At 42.0% G+C, this 17,441-nt stretch overlaps 1 protein-coding gene across 12 annotated transcripts in view; it reads left to right on the forward strand.

Moving 5' to 3' along the window:
• The window catches only part of LOC100355985 (vomeronasal type-2 receptor 116), a 75,950-nt gene that overhangs the window by 44,171 nt on the left and 14,338 nt on the right, over positions 1-17,441 (forward strand). For all 12 annotated transcript variants that reach the window (XM_070067554.1, XM_070067556.1, XM_070067557.1 and 9 more), the window contains one exon: positions 7,557-8,363. In XM_070067554.1, the coding sequence (XP_069923655.1) occupies positions 7,581-8,363 (783 nt within the window). In that variant the 5' untranslated portion in view covers positions 7,557-7,580. The remainder of the gene's footprint in view (positions 1-7,556; positions 8,364-17,441) is intronic.

Genomic DNA, 17,441 nt, shown 5'->3' on the forward strand with positions numbered 1-17,441 from the left:
ATAGATATCAAATTGAATCATTTCCTTGGAAGCAAAATCTATACAATTTAAAGTAATCCATTAAAAACATGCAAGAAAATTCTGTTGAGGATGTTTTCTCTGAAAAGTGAGGGAAAATAAGTGTGATGAGGAAGTCAGTGTTTGGAGCAGAGCATAGTTCCTTTCATTTGTCACATGGAAACCATGTAATGCTGACGGGGCTTCCAGAATTTTGAATGGGGAGAGCATCAGTGAAGTGGGAAACTGGATTAATAGTGTGCAGAGGTACATGTGGGAGTGAACTTGTACCCTTTTCTGGATATGCCTACACATTTACAATCACGAAGCCCATTTTTTTGCAGACTTGAGAGTGATATTAGTTAGATACAGCACTGAAGAGACTGGGTGGGGAGCACAGAGTCATCAGTGATGAATATCAGCCCTTGACTTCTTTCCAGTGCATATGTGGAATGATGCAACTGGTTTTTTTGTTGATCCCAGCACCAACTCTTTCTGAAATTGCCAAACACACCAAGAAGTGCACTGGAGTAACAGTTAGCCCTTTGTGCACTGTCCAGTCATTCAGTGGTCCCCAGTGCCTTGTTGGACCATGATGAAATCACACAAGGAGGAGAGGAATGAGAGTCCAAAACATGTTTTTCAAATGTGTTTTCCCCCAGAATGGAGGGTGACAGGTGCAGGGCCCCAGGGCAGGGTGATCCCTTGAGTTCCTGTATGGGACACAGTGAAGCAATGAAAAGGTTGAGCTGCAAGTGCTGGGCTGATCACATGGACACCAAAGGCAATGTCTCACTGCATGTCTCACTTCCTTAGAAATGACTCCCTCTAGTTGCTAGTTGTGCCCCTTTCTGACTCACTAGATAGGCACACAGCAATACTGGGAATCAGCTGTGCCCTCTACAGAGAGCAGTTCTCTGCAGGGGATTGAGCCTGCCGACTCCTGCCAGCTCCTTGTTCCCCTGATCTCAGCTGATATTCAGGACTTTGTTTCTGCATTGTGAAAACCCTGGCAAGATGTTGTCTATGAGCCTTCTTTGCCTACTCTTGCATACTGTACACACTTCACAGGGCATGACTCACAGGGAATGCCATTTTTACCTTAAACCAAGTATCAACCAAGATGGAGACCTGCTTCTGGGTGGCTTTTTCCCTCTCTACTACCCAGGACAAGAAAGCGAATTGGCCCAAATGTCTTTTTTATTCAGACCCCAGTATAAAAGTTCTGTGTCTTGGTAAGTTCAAGATTGTGCATATGCATTAAGTGTGGTTATGATTGAATGTGAGTGTATGTCACTATGTCTGTGTTTAATCCTTTCTGAGAATGCTGGAAGGTATGCAGAAAGTGGCAGAAATGCCAATAAAGAAGGGCACAGATTCCCTCCCTTTTTGTTCCTTCCATGCCTTCCTATTCATTTTTCTATTTGCTTCTTAGTCCTTCAGGGACAGAGCAGTGACATCAACATCTCTGTGCCCACTCCATTGTCTTAGATCTCTCAGAAGCAGCCCTGAGCATCTTGGAATGAGTCATAATGTTGGGACTCCAGATCCCATCCTACCTGCTTGCATGGAGTGAGCACAGGTGTCCTGAGACACTGAGACCCTGGTCTGGGGTCAACGTTAGGATTAAGGGATCACTCTGAGTGTCAGTGCTGACAAGAGCATTGTTGAAATGTACCCGATAGTGAGTCCATGTGTGTCAGAGATGTGCCAGCATAACAGATAGTGTCTCACCACTTGTCAATAACTGAGCCCCAACAGACTGCAGGCATTAAGTCCCTGAAAGTCATAAGGAGAAAGGGGTTTATCTTTTGCAGTTCTTTTGCTTGGATCCTGAAGATACTTCTTCAGGAACCACACAGAAACTTCATTAATTCTGGGCTTGACGCACCTGAGCAGCATGTGTTTTAGTAACTGTTAACATTAATGTGTGGTGAGGATTAGAAACAGACATCCTGTCTCTGCACCCTTGGTGGTGGTGACAGTGGAGTGTGCTTCTGACTCACTGCAGAGAACCATATGCTCATGTGTTCAGAAGAGGGTGAGGCGGAGAGATGTTGGTTTAAATGGTGTGTGTTGGTGCTTGTCAGTGCCTTTTGGAATTTAATGCTTATCAGTTCAGCAGGTTGCCAAGCACTGGGGGCAATTGATAATGGGGCTGGTGACCTTTGAGGCACAGTGTTAGTGTGTGCTCTCTCCTAGTCTGTGTTTTCACAGTGTTCTGTCCCTTCTCAAAGTTTCATTGAATTTGTCTGTTTTTAATTTGTATATGATTAGCCAAGATGCCTAATAGGACATTTATGGTAAACATTTTAAGCATGTGAATCTTCTGGTTGTGTGGCAGCTACTGATTGTACTCTGTCTGATATAGGGAGATAGGATGTGATTATCTGAAAGTGAGTTAATCTCTCATCTCAGGGATGCTGTGTGGGAGACAGGGAGGATCTGCCTTGTTGTAATCTTAGGGTGAAAGGTTTTAGATCATGCCATGAAGAGGAGGCCAGGCTTTGCTCTCTGCCTTCTCTTCTCCAGGTAGAAAGTGTCTGGCCACCCTTTTTTGTACAGACCTGCCAGCCCTCTTGTGCTTGTCACAGTCTAAAATTGCATATGCGTATCTCGTTGATGGGCTCAGATGATTGATTCTTTCTGGAGTTTGACTTCAAGCTCCAGCTTCAATACAGGGAAATAACTTCCCTACAGCTGATGGAAGATATGTTGTTATTTGCCTAACAGAAGTTATTTTATATGCATATCCCACACTTGTTTACCCAGTATTTGGTCTTTGACTGGGCATTCATTTTGTGTGACTGTAATACTCTAATGATAATTTTTATTTAATAAACTGCATATTTCTCTGAGATGATGGGGATACATCACTGAATAATGAGATAAGGTCTTTTATCAAGATTTAAAAAATATTTACCAAATCATTGCTGATAAAACTGTAGATGTTCGTCACCCACTCACAAATCCCCATAGTCCTTTTCAGTGTCTCCACATCCTTCATTCTTTCTCTCCTGCATACCACTCATTTGTCTTGTGTCTGTAAGGATCAGCCTGTTATGGTCACTTCATGTGAATTGATTCATATCCTTTGTGGTCTGTTGTGACTGACATCTTGCAGTGCACCATGTTTTCCTGTTTTATCCATGTTGTGGCTTGCAGCATCATTTAGTATACTTTTCTCAAAATATCTTAATATCTAAGTCTGCCTTGGTGTCAGCCACTCCTGTTTACTCAAAATTATACCTCTGCATGCCAGGTCCTGTACTTAACAACTGACAACTTTGCCTTCACAAAAAAGGAATTAAACTAGTCAACTTTCAGCTGATAGGAAGTGATCTAAATAACCCAGGGTGAATGCAGTATGCCCTTCACAATGAAACATTATACTACGAAAGCCAAATGTTTAAAAGAAAAAAAGTTTATTCAGTGGTTTTAATTTTTTTATTCAGATAAATAGAGCTAAGCTATGGACACATGCCAGGAACACTATTTATTTGCCAGGTCAACTTCATTGTTAACAAGTAAGTCCTCTATATGATCTGAAAACTTCCTTGGATTAAATGTGTATAGAAGGGTGATTTTTACCTAGAAGACAAAATTAAATTTCAAACTGCACATATAAGAACAACATGTACAACACTGTTTGACACAATGGAGAAATACCTTTCAACTATAAGTAAAGCACTGCCAATTACAAACTGTATGAATATATATTGTAATATTGAGGAAAAGGTCAAATTCTTAGTTAAGCCCCAAATAGAAACATATCCAAGTGCAAAGAACTAAAGGAATGACTGGATAAATATATTAGTCTCATGTAACTTATTACCAGAAAGGATATTTCTTAGCATGCATTCAAATTATGGAAGAAATGTAATAAATTAGAAAAATCCAGAATTCCAAAGGAATGCATAATGAGGTAATAGAACATATACCCTTTTAGGTATGTAAAACAGGAAAGCTCTTCTTAAATTCTAAGAAATCAAATTTTCACTTAAGATACATTGAAAAATGGAAAGAACATGCAAATATAAAATATGAAATGATAATTCAATACAGAGAAAAATGAAAACCAAGTGAACATCTCCAATTATCCAACAGAGTTTATGAATAAGTCCTTACGTTTTAAAGAAAACAAAAAGTTAAAGCTGACTTGAACAGAGTGAAATATTGTATTAGGAAATTATAGCAAGGACAGGGGTCAAATGGCTCAGGTGGACCTAGCTGAGGAGGAGAAAGTTCTAAAATTTGGGACAACTGATGAGTCAGGTGGAATTCAGCCTACTCCAGAAATTACTGAAAACAGAAATGCTTGCTCCTGGGTGTTGTCCTTAAGTTGGGACACATCGAGGCTTTCCTAAAGGGTTCCTGAAGGTGAGTGTGAGAACAGACATGGTTGATTTCAGAGGAGTTCAAGGGCCATTCCACAATCTTCTAGAGCACTTGGAACCTCACTCACACCTCCTCCTTTTGCCAGAGCTGAGGCACCACTGAGTGGAAGCCTGAGTCTGATCATTGCTGCCTCAGGGTATGGCTGTGTTGTTGCTCTGAATTCCATAGTCTCAGCCTTCTTCCTGGTGCTACTCCTCTCTAGGTGGCTGTGGAAGAACTACCAATATGTGCTGGCCTTCCGCTTTGCCATCCAGGAGATCAATAAGGACTCCCAGCTACTCCCCAACCTGACCCTCGGTTTCAAATTCTACAATGCCTTTGCCAGTGAACAGTACACCTTATTGAGCATAGTGTATTGGTTGTTTGGGGCCACTATAGCTTTACCTAACTACACTTGCCATACACAAGGCAGACATGTTGCCATCATTGCTGGAACCACATCAGCATTGTCTGTTGAATTTGGAACGCTTTTGGAGCTCTACAAAACCCCACAGGTAATTGAGTTGTGAATCTGGAGGACAATAGTTGAATCTCCTCCAACACTATTCTCTCACCTCTGAAGAAAGGGAAATGGGGCATCTCCCTGTGGTATAAGACTGACCCCATGGGAATTCCTGGGGTGATTAATAGTGGAGGGAGAAGAAACAAAAGGAAGTAGCAGGGAATGCTGAGAGCCTCCCCCCAGATGACTGTCTAGGGCCTGTGTATCCATCCCCCACCAGCTGGAGACATTGGCAAATACAGCTCCATACTGCATCAGAAATGTCCACAGCACACAGAGGTATCCTGTCCTAGTGCAGCACTGTCTCGGGAGGGATCCAGAGACCAAGCAATATTAGATGTTAAGATATGAAGTCCTGCTCATATGGTTTCTGTTTGGGGAAATCTGATGGCTATGTGAGTTCCAAAGATTTCCAAGGCAGGTTTTTTTTTTTTTTCTCTGTAACTCTGACTTTCTTTTTTTTTATCTTTTATTTAATGAATATAAATTTCCAAAGTACGACTCATGTGTTACAATGGCTTCCCCCCCATACCGTCCCTCCCACCCACAACCCTCCCCTTTCCCACTCCCTCTCCCCTTCCATTCACATCAAGATTCATTTTCGATTATCTTAATATACAGAAGATCAGCTTAGTATACCTTAAATAAGTATTTCAACAGTTTGCTCCCACACAGAAACATAAAGTGAAAAATAATAGATGATTTTTTTTAAATGATGATGAAATCAGATCAGACCTATTGTCATGTTTAATCCCAGTGAGAGTCAAGTTGGGATTTAAATTTTTTTTTTTTTTTTTTTACAGAAGATCAGTTTGGTGTACATTAAGTAAAGATTTCAATCGTTTGCACCCCCATAGAAACACAAAGTGAAATATACTGTTTGAGTACTCGTTATAGCATTAAGCCTCAGTGTATAGCACATTAAGGACAGAGATCCTGCATGAGGAGTAAGTGCACAGTGACTCCTGTTGTTGACTTTACAAATTGACACTCCTGTTTATGGCATCAGTAATCTCCCTATGCACCAGTTATGAGTTTCCAAGGCTATGGAAGCCCCTTGAGTTCTCCGACTCTTATCTTGTTTAGACACGGTCATAGTCAAAGTGGAGGTTCTCTCCTCCCTTCAGAGAAAGGCACCTCCCTCTTTGAAGACCTGTTCTTTCCACTGGGATCTCACTCACAGAGATCTTTTTGCCAGAGTGTCTTGCCTTTCCATGCCTGAAATACTCTCATGGGCTTTTCAGCCAGATCCGAGTGCTCCAAGGCAGGTTTTTAAAATGATTGATTTATTTGAAAGCACAGCAGAATTGGGAAAGTTACACCCCCCACCCCCTGAAATGGAGAGGGAGAGAGGGGCGGAAGGGAGAGAGAGCTTCTATTCAAAGGTTTATTCCATAAATGCCTACAATAGCCAGATCTGATCAGGCAGAAACCAGGAGCTAGGAACTGAATGCAGATCTCACACTTAAGTGGCTGTGGTCAAGCACTTGTATCATGTTCTGCTGCCTTTTCAGGCATGTTTGCAGGAAGGTAGATAAGAAGTGGTGTAGCCAAGCCTTGAACTGGATGGAGTTCTGAAATGGGATGCTGGTGGTGCAAGTTAGAACTTAACTCATCTGACCCAAACTGGCTACACCCAGAATATTGAGGCTCAATTCAAGTTAGACTGGAATTCACCTAATCCCTGTGCCCAATCATCCCCTTTTCACAGGCACACAGATTGATTTCTTCACAGCATTCTCAGTGATAGTTCTGCTTACTAGTCCTCATGTCAGAGTGTTTTTCTTGCTGTTTTTATTTGAGGGCCAGAGAAACACACACACACATAGACACACACACACATAGACACACACACACACACAAATACACAGAATTCCCATCTGCTGGTTCACTCACCAATACCTCCCATGATGTTGGACTACACCTGCCATAGCAGATGCATAGAGCCAGGAATGAAACCCCATATGAATGTAATAAATCCAATTATTTGAGCTATAATTATTGTCTCCCAGATCTGCACTAGCAACTTAGAGATACTTCACCAGGGACCTGCCACACAAGCAAAAATCAGGACGTGTACCTGCCAAACATAGGCCACATGGTGATCAGAGGATTCTGGTTTGGAAAAATTATTTTGCCCCAAATCAAAGAAGGTTGGTGATTGTATCCTTGGAGACAACGCAGGATTCCTGTGGTAATCAGTGCACTCCAGATACAAAGAGATCAACACAGTAGAGATTTCTGTCTCAGAGTTATCTACAATGGTGGCTGCTGGAGGAGGTGGCTCTGCTCCACCAGTCACCCTGGGCAAGGATGGGGAAAGACCACTGGCTGGGTGAAGCAGCATCCAAAGTTCCTTCTTCCTCAGTCCCCACTGCAAGACACGAAGCAACTGACAGAACTCTCATACAGAAAGTGACAGATTTTCTTTAAAGCTACCAACGAGGAGTTACATTTATTAACCTAAAGCAATGGGCATGTGAAGCATGGTCTTCTCTGTGGCCAAGATAGCAGGATTTGTCCATTCCTGCCATGCACTTTGTCTTTACTCAGTAGCATACTGCAGAAGGAATCCCTTGTTTAGAATTTTTTTCACTCGCTTCCAAGAGTGAGAACCCAAATCCCACAAAAGTTTGATTGTGTTTTTCTTTGCTTTTAGCTCACCTATGGCCCTTTTGATCCCATGCTAAATGATAAGGACCAGTTTCCCTCACTCTATCAGATGGCCAGCAGTGACAGCTCTTTGGGCCATGGAATGATCTCCTTGTTGCTGCATTTTGGCTGGACTTGGGTGGCTCTCTTTGTGTCTGATGACATGAAGGGAGAGCAGTTCCTTCAGTACTTTGAAGCAGCGATGCTCAAGAAAAGTGTCTGTGTGGCCTTTACAGTGAAGCTCCCTGTCACAAAGAAGTTGTATGCGGATAGTGATCTCACTTTCATGAGTAGCATCAGAGTTTCATCTGCAAATGTGCATATACTCTATGGTGATGTAAGAGGTCTCATCAGTGTGGACATTTCAGTGCAGTCATTTTTAACCATGGGGAAAGTGTGGATCATGACATCAAAGTGGGATCTTATCATTTCTGAGACAAACCACATGCTGCACTCTTTTCATGGAGGCTTCTCATTTTCACCCTACAAGGAAGAAATCCCTGGCCTCAAACTTTTTGTCAAGACGGCAAAGCCTTCCCACTACCCAGAAGACTTTTACTTCAGTAAATTATGGCTTTTTCATCTGGGCTGCTCACTTGAAGGATCATTTTGTGGACATATTGGAACCTGCTCACCAAATACTTCCTTAGAGTTTCTTCCAGGACATATTGACCTGTTGACCATATCTGACTCCAGCTATTTAGTCTACAATGCTGTCTACACAGTGGCCCACGTCCTCCATAAAATGATTTTGGAGAAAGTAGAAATGGGATCTCCAGGAGAAGCAGCCCATCCTATGATTCTTCCTTGGCAGGTAAAGCTCCCCTAGAACAGAACAGACACTGGCTACTTGATGGAATCTAGAGATGTTTTATTGAGGTACAGCATCATGACCCTGCTCTCATCTTAAGGTCAGCAGGATTACAATGGAAATTTTTTTTTAAAATTTATTTCTTTATTTGAGTGGTAGAGTTACAGAGAGAGGGAGAGACAGAGAGAAAGGCCTTCCATCTGCTGGTTCCCTTCGCAAATAACTGCAGTGGCTGGAGCTGGGCTGATCGAAGCCAGGTGCCTGGATCTTCTTCTGGGTCTCCCACATGGGTTCAGGGGCCCAAGCACGTGGACCTGGAAGCTGGGATCTTTCCATTGGATACTGCTATATCTGTGATTGTTGACTTTGGCTGGAGTTTTCAGTCATTGCCGATTTTGAATGTATACTATTAGAAATTGTATCAGAAAATAGTATTTTTTACTTTGCATAACTCTTTCATTTATTTATTTAAAGGGCACAGATTTCATGTATTTATATGTCAATTTAAGAAAATAACAATACTTCCCACCCCTTCTCCCTCACTCCCACCCTTCATCCTCATCCTTTTATATTTCTTTTAATTTTTATGATAACATACTTTCAGCTTACTTTATAATCATATGCTTAAACCTCTACTATATAAGGAATTTAACAAGTAGTAAGTAGATCACTTACTCTGGCATATAGTCTACATGGGCTATAAATAATAATCAAATCTCAAGATATCTATTTCACTGATTTATGTTTATATTTAAAGATGCATACAGACAATAAGTAAAATGAACATGTAATCAGGTCTGTACTATGAAGTTCAGTCTCTGAACATTTTTTAGTTAATAATTCTCTTCTTTTTTAAACTTTTATTTAGTAAATATAAATTTCCAAAGTACAGTTTATGGATTACAATGGCCCCCCCCAACTTTCCTCCCACTCGCACCCCTCCCATCTCCTGCTCCTTCTCCCATTCCATTCACGTCAAGATTCATTATCAATTATCTTTATATACAGAAGATTGATTTAGTATATATTAAGTAAAGATTTCATCAGTTTGCACCCACACAGAAACACAAAGTGTAAAATACTGTTTCAGTACTAGTTATAGCATTACTTCACATTGGAGAACACATTAAGGACAGATCCCACATGAGGAGTAAGTACACAGTGACTCCTGTTGTTGACTTAACAATTTGACACTCTTGTTTATGGCGTCAGTAATCTCCCTAGGCTCTAGTCATGAGTTGCCAAGGCGATGGAAGCCTTTTGAGTTTGCTGACTTTGATCTTATTCACACAGGGTCAAAGTGGAGGTTCTCTCCTCCCTTCAGAGAAAGGTACCTCCTTCTTTGATGGCCCTGTTCTTTCCACTGGGATCTCACTCACAGAGATCTTTCATTTAGGTTTTTTTTTTTTTTTGCCAGAGTGTCTTGGCTTTCCATGCCTAAAATACTCTCATGGGCTTTTCAGCCAGATCCAAATGCCTTCAGGGCTGAATCTGAGGCCAGAGTGCTACTTAGGAAATCTGCCATTCTATGAGTCTGCTGTGTATCTAGCTTCCTTTGTTGGATTGTTCTCTCCCTTTTTGATTCTGTCAGTTAGTATCAGCAGACACTAGTCTTGTTTGTGTAATCCCTTTGATCCTTAGACCTATCAGTGTGATCAATTGTAAAATGAAATGGATCACTTGGAGTAGTGTAATGGCATTGGTACATGCCACCTTGATGGGATTGTATTGGAATCCCCTGGCACATTTCTGACTCCACCATTTGGGGCAAGTCAGCTTGAGCATGTCCCAAATTGTATATCTCCTCCCTCTCTTATTCCCACTCCTATATTTAACAGGGATCACTTTTCAGTTAACTTTAAACAATTAAGAATAATTGTGTGTTAATTACAGAGTTCAACCAATAGTACTAGAACAAAAGAAATACTAAAAGGGATAAAGTATTACATTGTACTTCAACAGTCAGGACAAGGGCTGATCAAGTCATTGTTTCTCATAGTGTCCATTTTACTTCAACAGGTTTCCCCTTTGGTGCTCAGTTAGTTGTCACCGATTAGGGAGAATATATGATATTTGTCCCTTTGGGACTGGCTTAATTCACTCAGCATAATTTTTTTCAGATTCCTTCATTTTGTTGCAAACTACTGGATTTCATTGTTTTTGACTGCTGTATAGTATTCTATAGAGTACGTGTCCCATAATTTCTTTTCTTTTCTTTTTTTTTTTATCTTTTATTTAATGAATATAAATTTCCAAAGTACGACTCATGGGTTACAATGGCTTCCCCCCCCATACCGTCCCTCCCACCCACAACCCTCCCCTTTCCCACTCCCTCTCCCCTTCCATTCACATCAAGATTCATTTTCCATTATCTTAATATACAGAAGATCAGCTTAGTATACCTTAAGTAAGGATTTCAACAGTTTGCTCCCACACAGAAACATAAAGTGAAAAATAATAGATGATTTTTTTTTTAAATGATGATGAAATCAGATCAGACCTATTGTCATGTTTAATCCCAGTGAGAGTCAAGTTGGGAATTGATAATTTCTTTCTTTCTTTCTTTTTTTTACAGAAGATCAGTTTAGTGTACATTAAGTAAAGATTTCAATCGTTTGCACCCCCATAGAAACAGTCTACTGTGGATGGGCATTTAGGTTGATTCCAGGTCTTAGCTATTGTGAATTGAGCTGCAATAAACATTAAGGTGCAGACAGCTTGTTTGTTTGCCAATTTAATTTTCTCTGGGTAAATTCCAAGTAGTGGGATGGCTGGGTTGAATGGTAGGATTATCTTCAGGTTTCTGAGGAATCTCCAGACTGACTTCCATAGTGACTTAACCAGTTTGCATTCCCACCAACAGTGGGTTAGTGTCCCTTTTTCCCCACATCCTTGCCAGAATCTGTTGTTGGTAGATTTCTGAATGTGAGCCATTCTAACCGGGGTGAGGTAAAACCTCATTGTGGTTTTCATTTGCATTTCCCTGATTGCTAGTGATCTTGAACTTTTTTTTTTTTTGACAGGCGGAGTGTACAGTGAGAGAAAGAGAGAGACAGAGAGAAAGGTCTTCCTTTTGCCGTTGGTTCACCCTCCAATGGCTGCCGCGGCCGGCGCGCTGCGGCCGGCGCACCGCACTGATCCGATGGCAGGAGCCAGGAGCCAGGTGCTTTTCCTGGTCTCCCATGGGGTGCAGGGCCCAAGTACTCGGGCCATCCTCCACTGCACTCCCTTGCCACAGCAGAGAGCTGGCCTGGAAGAGGGGCAACTGGGAGAGAATCCGGCGCCCGGACCAGAACTAGAACCCGGTGTGCTGGCGCCGCTAGGCGGAGGATTAGCCTAGTGAGCTCTGGCGCCGGTGATCTTGAACATTTTTTCATGTGCCTGTTGGCCATTTGGATTTCCTCTTTTGAAAAATGTCTATTGAGGTCCTTGGCCCATCTCTTAAGTGGGTTGTTTGTTTTGATGTTGTGGAGTTTCTTGATTTCTTTGTAGATTCTGGTTATCAACCCTTTATCAGTTGCATAGTTTGCCAGTATTTTTTCCCATTCTGTTGGTTTCCTCTTCATTCTCCTGACTGTTTCTTTTGCAGTACAGAAACTTCTCAATTTGATGCAATCCCAAATGTTAACTTTGGCTTTGACTGCCTGTGCTTCTTGGGTCTTTTCAATGAAATCTTTGCTGGTGCCAATATCTTGCAGGTTTTTTCCAATGCTCTCTAATAATTTGATGGTGTCAGGTCGTAGATTTAAGTCTTTAATCCATGTTGAGTGGATTTTTGTGTAAGGTGAAAGGTAGGGGTCTTGCTTCATTCTTCTGCACGTGGAAATCCAATTTTCCCCGCAGCAGTTATTGAATGGATTGTCCTTACTCCAGGGAGTGGTTTTGGAATCCTTGATCAAATATAGGTTGGCTGTAGATGTTTGGATTGATTTCTCGTGTTTCAATTCTGTTCCATTGGTCTATCCATCTGTTTCTGTAACCAGTACCATGCTGTTTTGATTACAGCTGCCCTGTAGTATGTCCTGAAATCTGCTATTGTGATGCCTCTGGATTTGTTTTTGTCGTACAAGATGGCTTTAGCTATTCGAGGTCTCCTGTGTCTCCATATGAATTTCAGCATCATTTTTTCAGATCTGAGAAGAAAGTCTTCAGTATTTTGATTGGTATTGCATTGAATCTTTTAAATTGCTTTTGGGAGAATGGACATTTTGATGATACTGATTCTTCCAATCCATGAGCATGGGAGATTTTTCCATTTTTTGGTATCCTCTTCTATTTCTTTCTTTCTTTCTTTTTTTTTTTTTTGACAGGCCGAGTAGACAGTGAGAGCGAGAGACAGAGAGAAAGGTCTTCCTTTGCCGTTGGTTCAACTTCCAATGGCCGCCACGGCTGGCGGGCTGTTGCCGGCGCACCACACTGATCCGATGGCAGGAGCCTGGTACTTATCCTGATCTCCCATGGGGTGCATGGCCCAAGTACTTGGGCCATCCTCCACTGCATTCCCTGGCCACAGCAGAGAGCTGGCCTGGAAGAGGGGCAACTGGGAGAGAATCCGGCGCCCCGACCAGGACTAGAACCCGGTGTGCCGGCGCGGCAAGGTGGAGGATTAGCCTATTGAACTGCGGTGCCAGCCCTATTTCTTTCTTTGAGGTTTTGTAATTTTCATCGTAGAGATCTTTAATGTCCTTAGTTAAATTTATTCCAAGGTATTTGATTGTTTTTGTAGTTATTGTGACTGGGATTGATCTTAGCAGTTCTTTCTCAACCGTGGCATTGCCTGTGTATACAAAGGCTGTTGATTTTTGTGCATTGATTTTATATCCTGCTACTTTGCCAAACTCTTCTATGAGTTACAGTAGTCTCTTAGTAGAGTTCTTTGGATCCCCTAAATAAATAATCATATCATCTGTGGAATTGGACAGGAACACACTGATAGTCTGGGAAGAGGCAGTTTAATAAAAGTGGAGATACTGCAGGTTCAAGGAAGAGTAGGGGAAGAAACAGCAGAAGAAACTCTTTTGGTACTAGTGATTCACGGTGGACCTGCATGGAAGGCATGGGAGACCACGGCTCGGGACACCAGTGGCAGAATCAATGCACCAGCCCTGAAACGTGAGGTGAGCGGAACCTCAATAGCCCAAGACACCAGTGGGAAAGCGGAAAGAGGAGACTAGCGGGAACGAGGCTTGAAACCCCATGGGGAAAAGTTCACCAGGCTAACTAGAAGAGAGCGAAAAAAAAAGTGACCGGTATGGACACGAGTTTCTCTCTCTCCGCTCACCTCAAAGGTGAGCAAGACAAAGAGCAGGCGCCATTTTGGACATACATCATAAGCAGTGCGACCTTAGGACTGCACCCGCCCTCAGCGAAGGAGAAACCCCTGACTCTGGCGGCTGGGGGGTGGGGGGTGGGGTGGGGTGTGCAGGTAGAAATAGCAGGAGATTAGGACCTAGTGAATGTGTGGTGCTAATGAACTGAGACTGTGAAAAAAGAGACGGTGGGGGAGAGAACTCACGGAATTCACGTGAGTACTCTCCAGAGACTCTACAATTCGGTAACCTTGGCAACCCAGTGGGAGACTGCAGGAGAATTTGAGCCCACACTGAAGGCAGGACAGATTCTCTGTGTGGTCCTTGGGAAAGAGCTTCCGATCTCTGGCTCCTGTGGGTATATCATTCGCCTGCTAACTACCTTCAATTCTGCTCAGCTGTGTGGAATTACTTCCCTTCTGAATCAAAAAAAAAAAAAGAAGAAGAAGAAAGAAAGATTTACCATGCCTAACCTGGGAGTGTCATCTTTGGCACACCCTTAATCCTGAGGAACCAAACAGAGCTCTCAGGCCATACCCATCTCAAGCCTCTAAGGCTCCATCAAAAGCAGACAGTCCACTTAATACAGTCATAGTATAATAATTCTCATCTTTATCAGAACCCATTATTTTAAAAGAAATTTTATTTATGTTATATAGGTTTCATGAATTTCATGTATACAATTTAGGAACATAGTGATAATTACCCTCCTATCCTCTCTCCTGCTCACACTGCAACTCTTCTTCCTCCTCCCACTCCCGTTCCAACTGTTAATTTTTTTTTGATAGGCATAACTAGACAGTGAGACAGAGAGAAAGGTTTTCCTTCTGTTGGTTCACCCCCCAAATGGCCACTACGGCTGGTGTGCTGCGCTGATCTGAAACCAGGAGCCAGGTTCTTCCTCCTGGTCTCCCATGCAGGTGCAGGGCCCAAGCACTTGGGCCATCCTCCACTGCCTTCTCAGGCCACAGCAGAGAGCTGGACTGGAAGAGGAGCAACTGGGACTAGAACCCTGAGCCCACATGGGATTCTGGCGCCACAGGTGGAGGATTAGCCAAGTGAGCCACGGCGCCGGCCCAGGATTTCATTTTTGCAGCCGAGTAGTACTCCATAGTGTATATATACCATAATTCCTTTATGCAGTCAACAGTTGATGGACATCTGGGGCAAATCAATATCTTAGCTCTTGAAAATTTTGCTATAATGAACATGAGGGTACAGATAACTCCTTCAGGTGCTGATTTCTTTTGGTTTGGGTAAATTCCCAGGAGTGGGATGGCTGTATCACATGATAGGTCTGTATTCAGGTTTTTTTTTTTAATAGGAAGCTTTTATTTAATAAATATAAATTTTCAAAGTACAACTTTTGGATTATAGCGGTTCTTCCCCCATACCACCCTCTCACTCACAAACCATCCCACCACTTACAAGCTCTCTCATCCCATTCTTCATTGATTCATTTTTAATTATCTTTATATATAGAAGATCAACTCTGTACTAAGTAAAGATTTCAACAGTTTGCACCCACACAAACACACAGAGTATAAAGTACTGTTTGAAGACTAGTTTTACTGTTAATTCTCATAGCACAATACATTAAGGACAGAGACCCCACATGGGAAGCAAGTGCACAGTGATTCCTGTTGTTGATTTAACAATTGACAGTTTATGATTTTTTATGATTTCAGTGATCAACTGAGGCTCTTGTCAGGAGCTGCCAAGGCTATGAAAGCCTCTTGAGTTCACATACTCCATCCTTATTTAGACAAGGCCATAGTCAAAGTGGAAGTTCTCTTCACCCTTCAGAGAAAGGTACCTCCTTCTTTGATGGCCCCTCCTTTCCACAGGGATCTCACTCACAGAGATCTTTCATGTAGGTCATTTTTTGCCACAGTGACTTGGCTTTCCATGCCCAAAATGCTCTCCTGAGCTTTTTAGCCAGATCTGAATGCCTTAAGGGCTAATTCTGAGGACAGAGTGCTATTTAGGGCATTTGCCATTCTATGAGTCTGTTATGTGGCCTGCTTTCCATGTTGGATCATTCTCTCCTTTTTAATTCTATCAATTGTTATTAGCAGACACTTGGTCTTTGACACTTAATCCTATCTTTATGATCATTTATGAACTTAAACTGATCACTTTACTTAGTAAGATAGCATTGGTACCTGCTAACTTAATGAGATTTGGAGTCCCATGGCAAGTTTTTAGCTTTACCCTTAAGTGTAACTTAAAGGAATGTGTTCTGAACTGTACATCTCCTCCCTCTCTTATTCCCACTCTTATTTTAAAGAGGGATAAATTTTCAATTGGATTTAACCATCTAAGAGTAAATCTGTGTTAAGTAAAGAGTTAACCAATGGTATTAAGAAGAAAAAGAAAATACTAAAAAGAATAAAATAGTAAGCTCTTCCTTGACAGTCATGACAAGTGCTAATCAAGTCATTTCTTCTTATAGTGTCAGTTTCTCTTCTACAGATTTCCTTTTAGGTGCTCAGTTAGTTGTCACAGGTCAGGGAGAACCTATGATATTTGTCCCTTTGGGACTGGCTTATTTCACTCAGCATGGTGTTTTCCAGATTCCTCCATTTTGTTGTAAATGACTGGATTTCACTTTTATTTTTTACCACTTTAGTATTCTATAGAGTACATATCCAGTAATTTCTTTATCCAGTCTTCTGTGGATGGGCAATTAGGTTGATTCTATGTCTTAGCTATTGTTAATTGAGCTGCAATAAACATTGAGGTACAGATAGCTCTTTTCTTTGCCAATTTAATTTCCCTTGGGTAAATTCTGAGGAGTAGGATGGCTGGGTCGTATGGTAGGGCTATATTCAGGTTTCTGAGGAATCTCCAAACTGTCTTGCATAGTGTTTTTTTTTTTTTAATATTTATTTTACTTATTTGAAAGAGTTACAGAGAGAGAGGGAAAGAGGGAGAGATGGAGGGAGGGAGGGAGTGAGGGAGAGAGGGAGAGTATTCCATCCAATGGTTTGCTCCCCAATTGGTCACAATGGCTAGAGCAGCACCGATTCGAAGCCAGGAGCCAGGAGCTTCTTCCGGGTCTCCCACATGGGTGCAGGGGTCCAAGGACTTTGACCATCTTCTACTGCTTTCCTAGGCCATAGCAGAGCTGGATCAGAAGTGGAGGCGCTAGTCTCCACCTGGCGCCCATATGGGATGCTGGTGCTTCCTGCTGTGCCACAGCGCCGGCCCCCATAGTGACTTTTCCAGTTTGCATTCTCACCAACAGTGCATTAGTTTGCCTTTCCCCTCATATCCTCACCAGCAACTGTTGTTCGTTGATTTCTCTGTGAAAGCCATTCTAACTGGGCTGAGGCGAAACCTCATTGTCGTTTTGATTTGCATTTCCCTGATGGCTAGTGCTACTGAACATTTTTTCATGTGTCTGTTGGTCATTTGGATTTCCTCTTTTGAAAGATGCCTGTTTAGGTCCTTGGTCCATCTCTTAAGTGGGTTGTTGTTTTGTGGTTGTGGAGTTTCTTGATCTCTTTGTAGATTGTGGTTATTAATCTTTTATCGGTTACATAGTTTGTAAATATTTTTTCCCATCCTGTTGGTTGCCTCTTCACTTTCCTGACTGTTTCTTTTGCAGTACATAAACTTCTCAATTTGATATAATCCCAGTTGTTAATTTTAGCTCTGACTGCCTGTGCTTCTGGGGTCTTTTCCAAGAAGTCTTTGCCTGTGCCTATGTCTTGCAGGGTTTCTCCAAAGTTCTCTAATAATTTGATGGTGTCAGGTCATAAATTTA

The sequence above is a fragment of the Oryctolagus cuniculus genome (genome assembly GCF_964237555.1).
Source record: "Oryctolagus cuniculus chromosome 16 unlocalized genomic scaffold, mOryCun1.1 SUPER_16_unloc_1, whole genome shotgun sequence".
NCBI classification, from domain to species: Eukaryota; Metazoa; Chordata; class Mammalia; order Lagomorpha; family Leporidae; genus Oryctolagus; species Oryctolagus cuniculus.